This window comes from Dromiciops gliroides, chromosome 6, assembly GCF_019393635.1.
Source record: "Dromiciops gliroides isolate mDroGli1 chromosome 6, mDroGli1.pri, whole genome shotgun sequence".
In the NCBI taxonomy this organism is placed as follows: Eukaryota; Metazoa; Chordata; class Mammalia; order Microbiotheria; family Microbiotheriidae; genus Dromiciops; species Dromiciops gliroides.
Genome location: NC_057866.1, coordinates 87,432,738 through 87,451,172, shown reverse-complemented (window position 1 = coordinate 87,451,172; position 18,435 = coordinate 87,432,738). Strand labels below are relative to the sequence as shown.

Sequence of the window (18,435 nt, the reverse complement as noted above, 5' to 3'; positions counted from 1 at the left end):
GGGAATATGATATTTATAAAGAAAAGTAAAAATGAGAAAATCTGAGGAAGGTGAAAGCACTAATGAGGAAGAAAATCAGGAAAGGCTTCCTGAGGCAGGGGGTGGGGGGCAAGGGGTTTCACCTGAGCCAAGCCTTGAAGAGAGCTGAATACTCTAAAAGTTATAGGTGATGAAGGAGTACATCTCCTGAATGTGGCATACCCTGTGCAAAGGAAGGTAATGGCTGATTTGAGAGTATCAAGTTGGCCTCCTTGGCTAGAACACAGCAGGTATGATTAACAGTAATGTGAAATAATTCTCAAAAAATAGACTAAAGCCAGATTGTACAATGCTTTAACTGTCAAGAGTAAGAGCTTTTCTTCTAGTCTGTATGCAGTAGAGAGCCACTGAATATTCTTGAGCAGGGTAGTGACATGCTGAGAACTGTGCCTTATGAACCTTAATCTGACAGTTGTATGGACAATATAATGAAGAAGAGATAAACAAAGAGATAAATCAGAAGGCTATTGATCATCGAAGCCAAAGACTATAGGGGCTTGAACTAGAATGGTAGTCATGTAAGTAGAGAGAAGGGAATAAATGAATGAAATTTAATGGAAGTAAAATTGATAAGACTTGGTAACTGATTAGATAGAGGGGCAGCTAGGTGATGGATGCAATGGATAAAGCACAGGCCCTGTATTCAGGAGGACCTGAGTTCAAATCCTGACTCAGACACTTGACACTTACTAGCTGTATGACCCTGGGCAAGTCACTTAACCCCCATTGCCCCACCAAAATCCTCCCACAAAAACTGATTGGATAGGGGGCAGAGTGTGGGAGGGGAAAGAATTGAAGATGGCTGATTTTGCAAATGATACAGATTTTCAGCATATTGAGTCATGGGGATGGTAGAGCTAACAATTAAATTAAGGGAATGTGAAAAGATTTCCAAGTACAAAAATGTAGAGTGAAAAGAGAAGGTGCATGACAAGGCTTTGGGTGGTACCCACAGTTAAGTGGGTGTGACTTGGATGAAGAACCAGTAAAGGAGATTGATGAGTGATCAGACAGATTGAAGAAGAGAAAAACCAAGATCCTACAGAGGCAAGAATATATAGAAGGAGGGGCAGCTAGATGGCGCAGTGGATAAAGCACCGACCCTGGAGTCAGGAGGACCTGAGTTCAAATCCAACCTCAGACACTTAACACTTACTAGATGTGTGACCCTGGGCAAGTCACTTAACCCCAATTGCCTGGCAAAAAAAAAAAAAAAGAATATGTAGAAGGAAGTGATTGATTATATTGAATACTATAGGGAGCCTATAAATGCTGCCTTTAAGTAGAAAAGGGAATATTTGCCCACAGACAGTAGTAAGGATCACCATATAAGCAATTAGCAAAGAAGCAGTTTTGTGTCATATAGATGTTCTTGCACATAGTGACATCAAAACTGCAGAAAAGAGTTGTGAGCTACCCCAAGTACATGGGTTTTTCTCCCTCGTATACATCTCTGCCAGGTACCTGTGTGTGTCTACTCTTTCTGATACTGACTACATTGATTGGAATGTGTGACAAGGTTTATGTGTGCATTATATTTCATTTTTCATTCACCTGCTTAAAATATAAGTACTTGTAATATTATTTTGCCTAATTCCTATTTAAGTGGTTATACATATAATCTAAAATTTCTAACCTAATATATAACAATATTTTAGTAAGGATCAATACTATAATTATATAATAGATGTATAATTTTCTATATCTAGGATAACATAATAATCTATAATCATTTTCATGAGTGGCTGTTTGTGGAAATAGAAATTAATTGTTGGGGGCCCAAGTGCTGGAATGTAGAATAAAGGGAGTATATTTTTCTTCAACACTCCTATGGTTACCCCAAGGACCCTGGGAGAATTTTAATGTAAACATATATGTCTGGGAACCTACACTTTCCAGGGTGAGGGAAGTTTGGAATTTGTAAGCCAATCCAGAGGATTGGGTAGATGGACACCTGGCTCCGATGAGAGGTATGAGACTCCTACAGGAAGTGGATGTGCAACATAAACCATTAGCATTATGGAAACAAGGATATTAAAATTATTATAGATGAAGTTCATAGGAATGCTTGAATGTTAAAGATGGTGAAAAAATGTCAAAAGATGATGGGGACATATATATATATATATATATATATATATATATATATATATATATATATTTGGTGGGGCAATGAGGGTTAAGTGACTTGCCCAGGGTCACACAACTAGCAAGTGTCAAGTGTCTGAGGTCGGATTTGAACTCAGGTCCTCCTGAATCCAGGGCTGGTGCTTTATCCATTTCGCCACTTAGCTGCCCGAACCTCAATATATTTTTAAAGATAAAAGCAGAAAAGTGAAGCAACTCAGTGCAAGCTACCATACTATTTATGTATACACATCTGCATATTTGTGTATGTGTATAATACATACTTAGATGTATGCCTATGGTAGATGTTTTTAATTCTTACATGTATACACAAATTTGTTAGACCATGAAAGTATTATATCATATCTATTTGAAAAGTAGTGAATTCCTCTTAATTTGGAGGCAAAGGCTCCTTTTAACCCAGGTAGAGGTTAGTTACCCAATTTTAGAAAGGAGGAGTCTCAGGTATCAGGGGGAGGGTATACTAAGCCCCTCCTAAGTGAATAATTCTATGATTCAAATGAGTGGCACCTGAATTGCTCAGAGTTCTCCTCACCAGAAATCTGCATTACAGAAGTGACCTTGGCAATGAAAAGTCCATAGCTACAGTGGTTTTTTGTTTGTTTGTTTGTTTTGTTTTTGTTTGTTTTTCGTTTTGGGGTTTTGTTTTGTTTTTGTTTTTGCAGGGCAATGAGAGTTAAGTGACTTGCCCAGGGTCACACAGCTAGTTATGTGTCAAGTGTCTGAGGCTGGATTTAAACTCAGGTAGTCCTGAATCCAAGGGCAGTGCTTTATCCACTGTGCCACCTAGCTGCCCCCCATAGCTACATTGTTAAGGATAATTAGTAGACCCTCCATGTCCTAATCATGGAATGGAAGTTTCACAGGTCAACATCTTCAATGCCCTTTCTAGACATTAGTTCATCTGAGATGCCTGCCTTTGAAGTAGGTCAGGTCAGCACTGCTTTTCATTACAGAAAAGTGAAAAGGAAAAACTAAGCAAACAATCCTAAAATATTCTTTCCCTTTCTCCTGCCCCCCACATCTGCCAAGGAGAACTGACTTACTAAGTAGTAGAGATAAGTGAGTAATAATAATTACCTCATATTTACATAATAAGAATGAGAAAAATCATTATCACCACATTGCTTGATATAATACATTACAGTTTTTAGGGCACTTTTGGAAACAGCATAATTTTGGAAGGAGAAGTGGATATCTTGTCACAAGACCTGTGTTTATGTCGCAGTTGTGCTATTTATTACCTCTAGCTTTTAATTTGGCCATCTGTAAAATGTGGAGATTAGACAAGACAGGCTCTAAGGGCCTTCCAGCATGAACATTCTATTATCTTATAAAACTCCATTATCTTATTGGAAGCTTACAATAGACCTGTGATAAGTAGGGCAGAAATTTTTGCCCCCGTTTTTGTCCTCATTTTCCAGTAACTGAGGCACTCCTAATTGGTAGATAGAGTCTTCAGTGATATAAACTGTTTTGTCTGAAAACCCCAGAAGGAGAGTCCTTCCTTTGGGTATTAGGCATCTGAAGGAATTGTAACATATATTAGTGGAGAACGTTAACCTAGAAGGTGACAGAAGAGATAACGTGTGATGAGATACAGATAATGAATGGATGAATGAATGAATGAAAAAGTATTTAACAAATATTGTGTGCAAAACTATGTGTTAAACACTGAAGTTAAAAATACAAAAGCAAGAGTCCCTGCTATAAAGAATTTTATATTTTAAGAGGCAGGAGTTCTTGATATGGGGTCTATAAATTTGTTTTATAAAATATTTTTAATATATCATAAAAGTATTTTATTGTTTTCTAGTTACATGTAAAGATAATTTTCAACATTTTGTTTTCCTAAGATTTCTAGTTTCAAGACATAGTTACAAATTGTTCTACAGAATATCTGTATCAATTCTGAGCTACAACAGTAAATTAGTTTGCCTGTTTTCCCACTCTCCCTTCAACACTTGTCATTTTCCTTGTTTGACAATTTGACAGGTGTGAGGGAAACCTCATATTTTCTTTGATTGGCATTTATCTAATTATTAGTGATTTGGAGAATTTTAAATTTACATTAGGAAATTGCCCTATTCTTATAAATTGAATTAATCCTATATATGTGTCTTGGATATAAGACCTTTGTAAAAGAAGCTTGCTTACAAAGATTTTTAAAAATTTATTTATTTATTTATTTATTTGCGGGGCATTGGGGGTTAAATGACTTGCCCAGAGTCACACAGTTATTAAGTGTCAAGTGTCTGAGGCTGGATTTGAACTCAGGTACTCCTGAATCCAGGGCCGGTGCTTTATCCACTGCGCCACCTAGCCACCCCTAAAATTTATTTTTTTAATCGAAAAATTCTGCCTTTTCTCCCTCCCAACCCTATCTCCCAGACAAGAAAGATATCCCCTCTTAAAAAGACATGTAATCAAGCAAAACACATTCCTCAACTGGCTGTGTCCAAAAGAAAATGTATTTCATTCTGCACTTAGACTCCATCACCTCCCTATCAGGAGAGGAGCATGTTTCATCATGAATTCTCCAGAATCATTATTGGTCATTGATAATAATTCATACTTCTTTCAAAGGTATTTGTTTTTACATGATTGTTCTTTTTGTATAAATTATTCTCTTGATTTTACATTATGCTATTTCACACTGTATTAATTTACTTTGTGTTGCACAATGAGGGTTAAGTGACTTGCCCAAGGTCACACAGCTAGTAAGTGTCAAATGTCTGAGACTGGATTTGTACTCAGGTCCTCCTGAATCCAGGGCTGGTGCTTTATCCACTGCACCACCTAGCTGCCCCCCACACTGCATTAGTTTATATGTGCTCATAGGTTTTTCTGTAACGGTCCCCTTCATAATTTCTTACAGCATGAGAATATTCTATCATATACATATACCATAACTTTCTCAGCTTTTCCCCAATTTATGGGCATCCTTCTTTCAAGTTCTTTTTTTTTGCCCTCACAAAATGAATTACTAAGTGTTTTTACATACAGGTATCCTTTTTTCTTTCTTTGGGGTATAGACCCAGTAGTGGGATCTCTGGATCAAAGGGTTTGCATAGTTTAGTAACTTTTTAGGTATAGTTAAAAATTGCTTTCCAGAATGACTAGACCAGTTCATAGACATACCAACAGTACAGTAACATACTTTTTCCCCAAAATCCCTTCATCATTTATCATTTTGTTTTGCTGCAAATATTTCTTCCCCCAGTTCCCTGATTTCCTTCTAATTTTAGCCTCATCTTTGTACAAATGCGTTTAAATTTTATACACTCCAAATTATCTGTTTTCTCTTGTGTGATCCTGTCTCTTGTTTAATTATTAATTCTCTCTCTCATTTTTTTTTTTTGCGGGGCAGTGAGGGTTAAGTGACTTGCCCAGGCCCACACAGCTAGTAGGTGTCAAGTGTTTGAGGCCGGATTTGAACTCAGTTCCTCCTGCATCCAGGGTCAGTGTGTCAGTGTTTTCTCAACTGCACCACCTAGCTGCCCCTAAATTATGAATTTTCTTAGCAATAGATATGAAAGTTAATTTTTATTCTTTGCTGTTCTAATATTTTTATGATTTTACCTTTTTATGCTCCAAATATTTGAAAGTCATATATTGATTCAGAGCTTATATTAGCATGAAATACAAAATATTGACGTATGCCTATTTCTACCACATTGCTTTCCAATTTTCTTATTCTTTTTTCTTGAATAACGATTGCCTACCCCAGTAACTGAGGCTTTTAGGCTTATGGAACACTAGTCTTATAAATTCCTTTGCTCCAGTATGATGTATGCCTAGTCTGTTATGCTGACCAGGCTCTCTTTTTAGGCAATATTAAATTATTTCAATTATTATTGTTTTTAATTTAATTTGAGATCTGGCACTATTAGGCTCTCCCCTTTTCCACTTTTAAAAATGATTTCTCCTGAGATTCTTGACCATTTTTTATTCTAGATGAATTTTGTTTTCATATTTTTTCTAGTTCTATAAATTAATCCTTTGGTAGTTCAATTAGTATGACACTAATTAATTTATGTATGATATTCATTTGTTATATTGGCATGGACTGTTATTATTTCTCTAGTTATTTAGGTATGTCTTTATTCCAGTAAAGAGTGTTTTGTAGTTGCATTCATAGAGTTCCTAGGTCTATCTTCCCCCTCATTTTAAGTAGTAGAAATGTCATTTATAAAGGGCTTTAGGTCTTGCAGAGTGTTTTGTATAAACTATGTTATTTGATCCTTACAACAGTTTGTCAAATATTCCTATCCCTCCTTTACAATTTAAGAAATTGAAGCTGGAAGAGGTTTAATGACTTGTTCATGCTAACAGTTGTCACATATCAGAGGTATTAAATGTCAGATTCCTCTGAACTCAAAGTCTCCCACTCTTTCCAATAAACCATACTTAGACGATGGAACAGGCTTGGAGAAGGGTAATTGGTCCCCCATAGACCTCATATATCCCTCCCCTGACTTTCAAAAGCACTACTTACATAATATTATATATTACTCTTTATGCTTGTATCTTATTCCCTTTAGAGAAACCGAAATAGATATCATGATGTCTGGCAATTAAATGCATGAACTCAGTGACATCTTTTTCTGCTGCCACTCAGTGATTTGTTTAACATCACATGCCTAGTTAATTGCAGGATTCTGTTTCAAACATAGGTCTCCTGACTCTTGGCCCAATGCTCTTCTCACTATAGTAGTTATTACTGTTGTCTTGTGTTAGGCTTATAATCTCCAATTTATCCATAGAGATGAATACAGAACTGAGACCAAGCAAAAAGTAAATAAATAATTAATACAGTATACTCAATGCTATAAAAGTCTCTATATTCTGCCACCTTTATGTGGCACAGTGGATATAGATCTTTGAGTCATGAGGCAGGAATACCTGAATTCAAATCCAGATCAGACATTGACTAGCTGTGTAGTCCCTGGGTAAATCACTTAACTTCTGCCTGCCTCGGTTTCTTCATTTGTAAATTGGGATAATAATAGCACTTCTCTTCCAGGACTGTTGTGAGGATCAAATGAGATAATATTTGTAAAGCACTTGGCAAAATTCCTGACACAGAGTAGATGCCTTAAAAAATTCTTGTTCCAGGGGCAGCTGGGTGGCTCAATGGTTAGAGCACTGGCCCTGGATTCAGGAGGACCTGAGTTCAAATCCAGCCTCAGACATTTAACAATTACTAGCTGTGTGACCCTGGGCAAGTCGCTTAACCCCAATTGCTTCACCAAAAAAAAAAAAAATTCTTGTTCCCTTCTCCCTGCCCTTGTAGTCCATGTGAAGTCAATAGGAATGCTTTTGATATTTCAAGAATAATAGTTAATAATAGCTAACATTTACATAGTGCTCACTATGTACCCCACCCTGTGCTGAGTGTTTTATTATGATAATCTCATTTAATCCTCACAACACTGGGAGATAGATTATATTATTATTTCCATTTTACATATGAGGAAATCAAGTCAAAGAGAGAATCAATTATTTCCCCAGGGTCACAAAGCTAGTAACTTTACGAGGCTAGATTTGAACTCAGATCATCTAGATTCCAGACCCAGTGCTCTATCCACTGTACCACATAGCTGTCAGTCAGTGATATTTAAAGACATTATTGTAGACTTAACCTGGAAGGATGGCCACGATTAGAACTTGCTCAGAAGAACTTAAAAATAAGTTTTCATTCCCTTAATAGATCATAGGAGTCAACCTTGAGAGTGCTATGTATGTGGAGTAAAGAGGAGAGATAGTAGAGACACTTAAATCTACTTTCACCTGGTTCGTGTTGCTCATGGAAAGATTACCTCAAATGTCTTCCGTTGATCCCAATTGCTTAATGAATCAAAGTTTAGTTATGTCTCCCTGGTATTGAAGGCCTTTCACAATCTAGCTACACTCAGCCTCTCCCACCTTTTGTTGTATAAGTTGGTCACATCATTCTGTACTCCAACACAAAGAGTCTGCTCCTTGTCTCCATCATTAACAACTCCTTGACACTTCTCTGCTTTTGTTAATATTTTGACCTATTCTGTTAATGTCTTCTTTACCATTTCTACCTTGTTGATATCCTATCCATCCTTTAAGACCATCATCAAAGGCTACCTTCTCCAAAGAAATCTTTCCTTGTACCCTTATAAGTAAGACATTTTGGGACAGCTAGGTGGCACAGTGAATAAAGCACTGGCCTTGGATTCAGGAAGTCCTGAGTTCAAATCCAGCCTCAGACACTTGACACTAGCTGTGTGACTCTGGACAAATCACTTAAGCCTCACTGCCCTATAAAAACAAAAAAGTAACACATTTCTCCCACACTGGCTTCACATAACACTTTTCTCTCCACTAACTTTCCAACACACTAGTTATTGTGTATTACTGTTTATGCTTGTATCTTATTTGCTTCAGAGAAACCAAAATAGATGTCTTGATGTCTTGTGATTAAAGGCATTAACTTGGTGATGTCTTTTCCCTGATGCTATTGTTCTCTCTTCTTTTCATCTTGTTCTTTCTGATGGAAGTCAGGTTCAAGATTTTGAGTGGAAAATGCCAGTGACCTTCAGAAGCACCATCTTTCACTCTCTTTCACTCTATAGACAACAATTGCCATAACTGCCCTCAAATAAAAATCTTGTAATCATCACACAAAGCAATAAGAACTGGATACACAGTGTCAGAGATGAAAATGTGCCTTTTAGCTTTTGAATGACATATTATTTATAAATACTCCTGTTCTGTTGCACTTATGTATTTAAAAGCAGAATTAAAGAGTGAGTTCATTTTAACAAATTGGATTTCTGATTTTGTTGTTGCAGGAAGGAAGATGGCACATAAACCAAGCACATCACCTTAGAAATATTGGCATCTCTCCCAGCAGAGTCTGCTGCAACAATGAGAAGAGGTTGGAGGAAGACCAGTGATTTACATTCTTCTCCAAAGGGCTTAGCTGCAAATCAGCTAAGTTTCCATGTCCACAGCCTTTTATGTTTCAATGCATTTTCAGGAAACTATGAGTTTTCACACAATTCCAACCAAAGAAACAAGATGGTTCATGCTGAATTTTTTTTCTTCCTTCTTTTCTTCCTTCTTCAATCACATTGGTAAAGGTAGTATGATGGAAAGAGAACTAGAATCCCTACCTCTGACATTTGACAACTGTTATCATGGACAATATGGAGCCCCTTGGAAGATCTAGATTTGAATCCTGAATCTACCCTTAATTAGCTTGATGACTCTGGGCAAATAATTTCATCTCTGTGGGTCTCAGTTTCTTTATAAGTAAAATGTGGTCATTGGACTAGATGACTTCTAAAGTCCTTTCCAGACCTCAAACACTCTATTATATATTGTAGGGGTTCTTCTAACTCTTACATTCTATGTTCTTTAGTCTAAATCAGTAAATGAACATTTATTAAGTACCTATTATTTATCAGGCATTGTAATATGCCCAAGATATACAAAGAAAGGCAAAAATGTTCCCCGTGCTCAAAGAACATACATTTAAATGGGGCAGGGGGATGTAAGTAACTAGGTACATACAAGATATATAAAGACTAGATAAAAGGAAAAGAGAAAGTGCTTGCATGTTGGTGAACTAACACAACTTCCTACAGAAGGTATGGCGAACTGTGTGGAAGTGATGTTTTGTTTTGTTTTTTCGGGGCAATGAGGGTTAAGTGACTTTCCCAGAGTCGCACATCTAGTAAAGTGTCAGGTGTCTGAGGCCAGATTTGAACTCAGAACCTCCTGAATCCAGGGCCTGTGCTTTATCCACTGTGCCACCTAGCTGCCCCGGAAGTGATGGGTTTTAAGCATGCTGCTTGCAGTATGATATCGACTATATAATCTATCAAATTACAGTATTTTATTATAAGGTCTTACAATGAGCTGAACTCATTACCAGGTATTATATCCAACCTTTACAAAGAACTTAATTGTTTGAATTACTAACAAGTGAAATTTAGTTGACAGAGAGAATACTGTGGGGTGCCAAGGCTGGATCCAGGCTTAGTTGAGAATTGGGATGAAAAGTGGGGAAAAATCAACTATTCAGGTATTTCTAAATATGTTGGACTTTTAGTTCAATTAAATAAAATAAAATATCCAAACAGATTACCATAATTTTCGGTTTCTATCCCAGACAGTGTGGCATAGTGGATATAGTGCTGGCTTTGAGTCAGGAAGATTTAGAATTGAATCTTGTTCCCAAATTTTACTACCTGTATGTTCATAAACAAATCATCTAAATTTTCTGAGCCTCAGTTTCTTCATCTACAAAAAGAATATGTCTATAATACTATCTCAAAAGGTTGTATGATGTTCAAATATGATAATGTATTTAAATGCTTTGCAAAACTTAAAATGCTATATAAATATCAGTCATTTTTATTATCATCTCACCATGTGATGTTTTTATAGATTCAGTATTACCTTGATGCAGTCATCTTCTATAGGTATTCTCTACTTTGAAAAACAATGTGGGGGTCAGCTAGGTGGTACAGTGGATAAAGCACCAGCCCTGGATTCAGGAGGACCTGAGTTCAAATTTGGCCTCAGACACTTGACACTTACTAGCTATGTGACCCTGGGCAAGTCACTTAACCCTCATTGCCTGGCAAAAATAAAGAAAAAGAAGCAAAGAGAAGAAAATAAAAAAAGGAAAAAAATTAAAATGCAAGAATCTAAATTTACAAAGGAGATACATTAGGAAATGATTATAGAAAATTTAACTAAAATAATTCCCATAAGTATTAACATGTGACTCTATGACATACAATTTGCTCACAACTTCCTAGGAGCTGAGATATGAAAGAAGATATTTCTGAATTATTTATTGAATAAAAATAACATTGTCAGGAAAGTCATTTCCTTGTTAGTGGAGAGATGCAGCAAATTCAATGAACGATTTTTTCTTTGCACATTTTAAAAACTATGTTTCTTGCAAAAATAGAATTTTGGCTTTCTCATTTATTCTGTTCTTTTTCTTTTTTGGGTTGTTTAATCCATTTACATTTGAGTTTCTGATTGTTGGTCTTGTATTTTTTCTCCATTTATTTCTTTTGAATTAAATTTATCCTATTCCCCTTAAAGGCAGCACATGGTCCTTGTGAATCATTTTGTTTACACTACTTGGATGCCAGTCTGTTTCCAGAGGTTCTCCCTCCTAAACTCCATTTACTTGCCTTATCCCAATTCCTTTGACTGTATGTACATTGCTAATCTCTTGTTCTTCTTTTAATTCATTTATCATCACTCCTCTTTTGAACCTTCTCTTTACCTGCCCAGATAATTATGATGTAATCCATAAAGTACTAATTTAGTTGTCTATTCTTCTTGTATCATGATTCTTCAAGTTTGCTTTAAATTTTTAAACCCTTAGGTCATTTTTATTCCTTGAAAAGTCATTCTTTCTTGATAATTCAATCATTATTAATAATTATTCCCTCACTCCTCAGTTTAATATCTTTTATTAGAGAATTAATATTTTATAAACATGAGGGTATTTCATTAATTGCTTATTGTTTTCTAAATTTTGATCTTTTTCTTGCTTGGGGGGAGAGAGTTTAGAATCAGCTAGTTGCATTGCTTTTGATTATTTTTTAGGCAATCAGGTTTACATGATTTAACCAGGAGCACAGAACTACTAAGTGTCTGAGGCTGGATTTGAACTCAAGTCCTACTCATGGCTGGTGCTCTATCCACTACACCACATTTGGGTATTTTTTTTTAATGCTAGATGTTTCTATTTTTTGGAAGGTCCATCTTCTTTCATTGATGATTAGGCTTAGTTTTTTAGAATGTGTTATTTGTTGTTGTATCTTAAGTTCTTTGCTCTTTGGAATTACTATTAAATTTTCTTCTTCATTTTTTCATGCCTCTAGAGAAGTTCTGGGCTGTTCACATTGACATTTCTTCATTTTTGAAAGTCTTCCCCTGGATTTTTGCAATTATTGTCATTGAAATTTTCAAATTTCATAATTTCATGACTTAGCAGAAGTTTTTCCCTGGTAGAATCCATGGAGTTGATTAATCTGTACTTTGTTGTCTCTATATGTTCTTATATTACTTCCTGGATTAAAATATTTAGCTACTTAGATCTTATTCTTCCAAAAGACCTATAATTCTTATGTTATCTCTGTGCAGCCTATTTTTAAAATGAGCTGCTTTGGCTTCCTTAGAATTAATTTGTCCTGTTACATTCATTGCCTTTTCTTTCTCTTCTGTCAAATTTTCTTCTGTATGTTTTCTTCACAAATCTGTTAACTTTTCTCTCGGAACCTCTACTTCTTTGGAGACAGCATCATGTCATCTAAGTTCTGTATCCTGTAAGTGTGTTTGTTTAAAATTCTATATATTAAGAGGTATAATTTTATGTAATTTTATTAGTATTTTTCTCTTTGAATCTTTTTTTGAACCATTTTGGAATGTTTTGCTGTTATTCTTTGACCTTTGCTGAATCCACAGAAATCTTGCTAAGGAAATTTTGGTTCTTTTTCTTCCTGATATTATAGTAGGTCATAGTGTTCTGATTTCTCAGTTTTTATTCCTTCTTGCTTCTATCTTTTTATGACCTTAACTATACATATATCTGTGAGCTAATTCTTACTCTATCTTTCTACCTTAAACAATTCCTTGTTTCTGCTTTCTTTCCACAGTCTTTGAACCCTCTGCCCCTCTTTCTAATGCTGTACTGATTTCTCTTAGACTGGGCTTCATTTTATTTGTGAATGTGGGAAAATAGCCAAGATCCCTTGCTAGAATCAATTTCATGGGACAGGAATTGACTTCATCTTGGTTTTCAGTACCCTTTGTTCAGGCATGAATGAATTTTTTTAGCCACTCCCTAGATCTCCAAAGCATGCATCATTGGGTTCTGTATTGCCTGCATCTTCTCTCCCATTTTCCCATTTTCTACTTTTACTCTATGTTTTCTTCAAGTCTAGGAAGAATCGGCATATGCCTTCTCTTTTGGAGTGACGGATGATTCAGGCTGTCACCTACTTGATGGAGCTGGGTTTAGATCTACACAGTCAGACCCTGAGCTCACTGAACCTGTCAAGTAGAATAACTTGTAGCTTTGGGGATACTGAGTGGAAGATCCACATATATAAGCACTTTACTATTGTTTGTTGGGATTTTCTCTTGTGTAGTGTCTCTATCTTCTTGAATATTCATGTTTGTTATTCACTATCTTGTGAATGGATTCTTTTACTGTGGAAATAAGCCACTAGTCTGCTACCACAGAACATATTTGGTATCCACAGTTACAAGACCCTGTACTTGACATTGGGGATCTGGGAACCTGGGGCTGCTCTGGATAAAAATAACAATCTTACCTTCATGCCTTTGGAAAATGTTTCCCTGGATTCTTCTTCTCCATCCCTACTTTAATAGGAGAGAATATTTGGATAAAGTAGAGCTAAGACTGAAGTAGGAAAAAGGAGACCTGCGTCATAATCTTTGTATGGCTGCTAACTTGCTGTGTGGACTTGGATAAGTGACTTCATCTTTGTGGGCCTCAGTTTCCTCCTCATCAAGAAGCCTCCTAATTTTAAGGAATCTTTCGGCTTTAACTTTCTGGAATCTGTATCCTTGACACTAATCTAGTGGTAATAATTTTCCTTTTCAAACAAAAATAAAACCCCTTCACTCTTTAAAAAAATTAGTTGGGGGAAGCTAGGTGGTGCAGTGGATAAAGCACTGGCCCTGGATTCAGGAGGACCTGCGTTCAAATCTGGCCTCAGACACTTGACACCTACTAGCTGTGTGACCCTGGGCAAGTCTCTTAACCCTCATTGTCCCACAAAAAATTAGTTAAGGTAATCTAGAGATACATTATACTACCTAATTGTTTCTGCTTTTATACACTTGTGAATCATTGTGTTTACACTACTTGGATGCTAGTCTGTTACCAGACTATTGCTTTTTCAGGTAGATTCCCTAAAATAAATTGCAAGAAGATATAATCACCCATCCCAAGCTTCTAAGGAATCTAGGTTGGAAGCTCATTTTTGTTCTACTCAAGCTTGGATGGAAACAAGTCTTTTTGTCTGGATAGGAAGGCCTCTCCATCCAGGGAGGGGTCATTTAGCCCAACCATTGAAAAGAATACAGTCTTTGAATTGATAGCTCTGTGTAGCGGGTGGTCTGATATAGCCCTTCGTTTTAATATAGCCTACCTCCAAATTATGTCAACCAATTAGATTTGATTGCCATTTGATGAACCATCTGCTGTTTCAAGGGTACATAAGCTGTCAGCCCTGTTGCCATGATTGTCCTTTGGTTTGAGAAAGATGGCCAATGACTATGCTTTTATTGTTTGTCCTTCATTCTCTAAGAGTACCAAGACATTGGGGTGATGTCACCTGTTGGCCTTATTAATAAAATTCTTAAATTATCCAGAAAAAAGATCTAATCATCTGTCCTTACTAGAGATCCCCCACTTAGATGAAACTTGTATCTGCTGGTTAAGGAATATTGAATATCAGGGGTAGAAGTTTTTCCTTTCTGTCTTTCAGCAGCTTATACCCTTTGGTCCTAATTCTGCCCTCTGAGTCCCGGTAGCAACATTATTTTCCCACTAAATCTTCTCTTCTTCAGGAAAGCTATCTCCTGTTTCTTCCATTGAACTGGTCATGAATGATAGTGCAGACTTCTATATGACTCTAAGTTAACAAAGCACTTTCTTTACCACGATCCAGAGAAATCAACTGTATGAGTATCATATTCCCTATTTTACAGGCAAGGCTGCTGAAGTTTTAAGAGGAAAAACAACTTATTCATTCAAGGTCACATATCTTGTATGTGGTGAACCTGTGGTACCGATTCAGGTCTTCTGATTCTAAGATTTTAGCTGTAACCTCCATTAGAGCACTGCTGTTACTGATGAGAGGTGATATCTACAATGTTGAGGTCCACTGACATCTTCAGTCACAATAATAGTGATGATGATAACTCCCATTCCTGGATGCTTTGATATTGGCACAGCTACTTCCCCTACAGTTTTGCAATGTAGGGGGTATAGGTGTTATTATTATTCCCATTTTGCAGATGAGTAAGCAGAGAGTTGGAAAAGAAAGATGAAAACATTAACTAGACTGGACTGACAATGTTTTAATTATAGAATTGAATTGCTGAATGGGTTCTTGGAGGTCCTTAATCCCAGATTCCCACCTAGCATAAGAATATGGCTGCTTTCTAGTAGCCAAATCAATAATTTTAAAATTCCTGGGGGGCAGCTAGGTGGTGCAGTGGCTAAAGCACCAGCCCTGGATTCAAGAGGACCTGAGTTGAAATATGGCCTCAGATACTTGACACTTACTAGCTGTGTGACCCTGGGCAAGTCACTTAACCCTCATTGCCGCACCCCACCCCCCGAATTACTAACAACAGGGTTTGAGCTAAGAGTTTTCTGATTTACTCCAGAATTCTCTACCCACCCACTTCTATTATCTTTGCTCTGGTGTGTGGGGGGTGGAGTGGGGTGGGGCGTGTTGACCATACCTGGTTTTTGCATTTATCTTTGTCTCTAATTTCAAGTGCTTGGTCTGTGCTTCTAACACATCCTGAGCTCATCTCCCTCCTCTCTTATAGATCCCAGATGGAAAATTCCTCCCATGCTTCCTCACTCCTTCCTTGCAGCTGGTCCTTCCACCCCTTTTCTTTCTCAATATGCTCCTTTACAGGATCTCCTGAGATGGCTCTTGGAGTATTCTCAGAGCTGTGATGGGGAGCTCTTTGAAGAGTTTATGTTCCACTTGCACAAGGGAACCTAATAATGGCTTCTATTCTGAGACATTTAAGACTTTGTAGATTGCTCCTATTTTGCCCCAATTCACTGCCTCTTCTGTAATCTAGCTAATTGTGACTCAGGTTATAAAGCATGAGGTACAATGGGAATAGTTCTAGGTATGATGACAGAAGATTTGGGTTCAAATACTTCTTTTACAACTTACTAGCTATGTGACCTTGAGAAAGGCAAGTAACCATTTTGTTCATCCGGGCTAGATGATTTCTAAAGTCTCTTTCAAGCTAAAAAAAAATCCTGTATTACATTGGTTTAAATCTTGAATTATTTTTCTAATCTCAATGTGAGAATGGATTATGATTTGTAGTACCAAGTCCCTGGGGACTGTTCTCTAGGGACCAGAAGATAAGGAACAGGAGAAAGTGGTTCTGATATGTACAGATAGAGAATGCTTTCCAGCAGCTAAGTTGGCATGACAACATTGTTTTTTTGCTGAACTCCCAGCAAACCTTCTTAAAATAGTCACACTAAGAGCGTGGTGGCACAGACATATGCGGGGGCATCTCTGTTTGCTGCGCATGCCAAAGTAGGCAAATCCTGTCTGCCTGCCTACCTGCCTACCTGTCAGCCTTGGGGTTGCTAAATATGAAGTAGTGTTACCTGCCTCACTGGGCTGCTGTGAAGAGAATGACTTTACAGTGTCATAGAAATGTGAGAGATTGATGTTATTATTATAAAACCACAGAATCTCAGAGTTGGCAGGGATGTTAGTGATCATCCAGACCAACGACCTCATTTTACAAAAGAGGAATGAGAAACCACAAAGTGAAGGAATTTGCTGAAGGTCACGTGTTCAGTACTGGAGCCTGGGCTGCAATGTAGAGAGGGGAACTGACCTGCTCTAGCCAACAGAGATAGTAAGTAACACAGCTGGAATTTGAACCTAGGTCCTTGACCCATATCAAATGCTTCTACCTCTTCTATACATTGACTGGTAAGATTTGAGAAAAATTATTCCATGAACAAATGAGTTTCCTTTGGACAGAACTGAGGTCCTCTTTTCCCTTTGAGTAGGCTCCATCTCCCTAATAATCCATGTGGCTTTTTAAAATGTACATGAAACTGGATTATTGGATGCTGCCTCTGTCAGACTAGTGTGGTTGCCAAATTTTACAAAATTTCTGAACTGAAAGGGAACTCAGAGGCCATTCAATCCCACTTGCATGAGTAAAAATCACCCCCCACACACACACCATCATCGTCATCATCGTTTCTCCTAAGTGCCCATTTAATTTCTTTATTTGAACATTCTCCCTAATGTGACACCTTCCAAATCAGAAGGCAGCCTGTTCTATTGTTTAACTGATTTTATTGTTAGAAAATGTTCTGTTATTAGGGTAATGGTAGGTAGCACATCAAGCTTTCCAAAGCACTTTTCCCCCACAGCAATACAGTGAGGTAGGTAGTGAAAGTATTATTATCCACATTTTATATATGAGGCAGCTGAGGCCCAGGGAAGTGAAGGGATTTGCTTAGGGTCATGCAATCAATAAGTGTGATTGCTGAAATTTGAACAGAAAACTCTCCCCTACAGAGATCCTAGGCTTGACTATGCCACACGGTATCTATCTCTACTGTCTCCAGAGCTAGCCTAGCCCATTGTTGGACAGCTCTTGATTTTAGAAAGACTTTCTCTGTAGCAAACCCAAGTCTTCCTTTCCACTACTTCTACTTATTGGTCTTAGTTCTTTACTGCAGATTCAAATATAACAATCCTGACCTCTCTCCCATATAATAACTTTTAAGGTATTTAGACACTTAAATTATGATCTCTAAGTTCTCCCTTCTCTTGGCTTAATTCTCCAGGTTCCTTCCACATTTCTTTATTTAGCATGGCTTTCAACCCCCCTCACCATCCTATTTATTCTCCTTTATATTATTCATTACATGTGTGACGGTGGGCAAGTCTCTTAACTTCCAGAGACTCTAGTTTCTTCTTCTGCAAAATAAGTGCATTGGCTTAGAGGGTTCCTAACTGCTATGCTGCTAATATTGGGTTATAAAAGACAACCTCTCCCATTCACTTCTCTCTCTCTCTCTCTCTCTCTTTCTCTCTCTCTCTCTTATATTTTAAAAATGAGATATCTGCGCTGGTGAAAAGGACTGTGAATTTTTTTGGTGTTATCATTTTGTCTAACCATTAATGTAACTAAGAAGCCAAATTCTTTGAAATGACAAAACTTATTTGATTCACTAAGAAAAACAACCTGGGATTCCCTGAGTCATCTCTGTATGTGACTAAGGGACATAGGACTGTCTCACCAGGAAATTTATTTTTATGATGCATAGCTCTAATGTAAGTCATTAGTAAAATGGTCATGGGGAGTGTTTGTCTTTCCAAAAATCCATAAGCCACTAAGGAACCAACACTTAAAAAAAAAAACACATTCTATATCTAGAACTGTTGTCTGTTTTTCTTTCCCCTATTT

The 18,435-nt window shown here is 37.1% G+C and overlaps 1 protein-coding gene across 1 annotated transcript in view; it reads left to right on the top strand.

Annotated features, from left to right (window-relative positions):
* C6H4orf50 (chromosome 6 C4orf50 homolog) overlaps nucleotides 1-10,768 on the top strand; it is a 172,429-nt gene extending 161,661 nt beyond the window's left edge. Inside the window, 1 exon segment of the mRNA XM_043969797.1 lies at nucleotides 9,015-10,768. Within this exon segment, the coding sequence (XP_043825732.1) occupies nucleotides 9,015-9,052 (38 nt within the window). The 3' untranslated portion in view covers nucleotides 9,053-10,768.
* The last annotated feature ends 7,667 nt before the right edge of the window (nucleotides 10,769-18,435 follow it).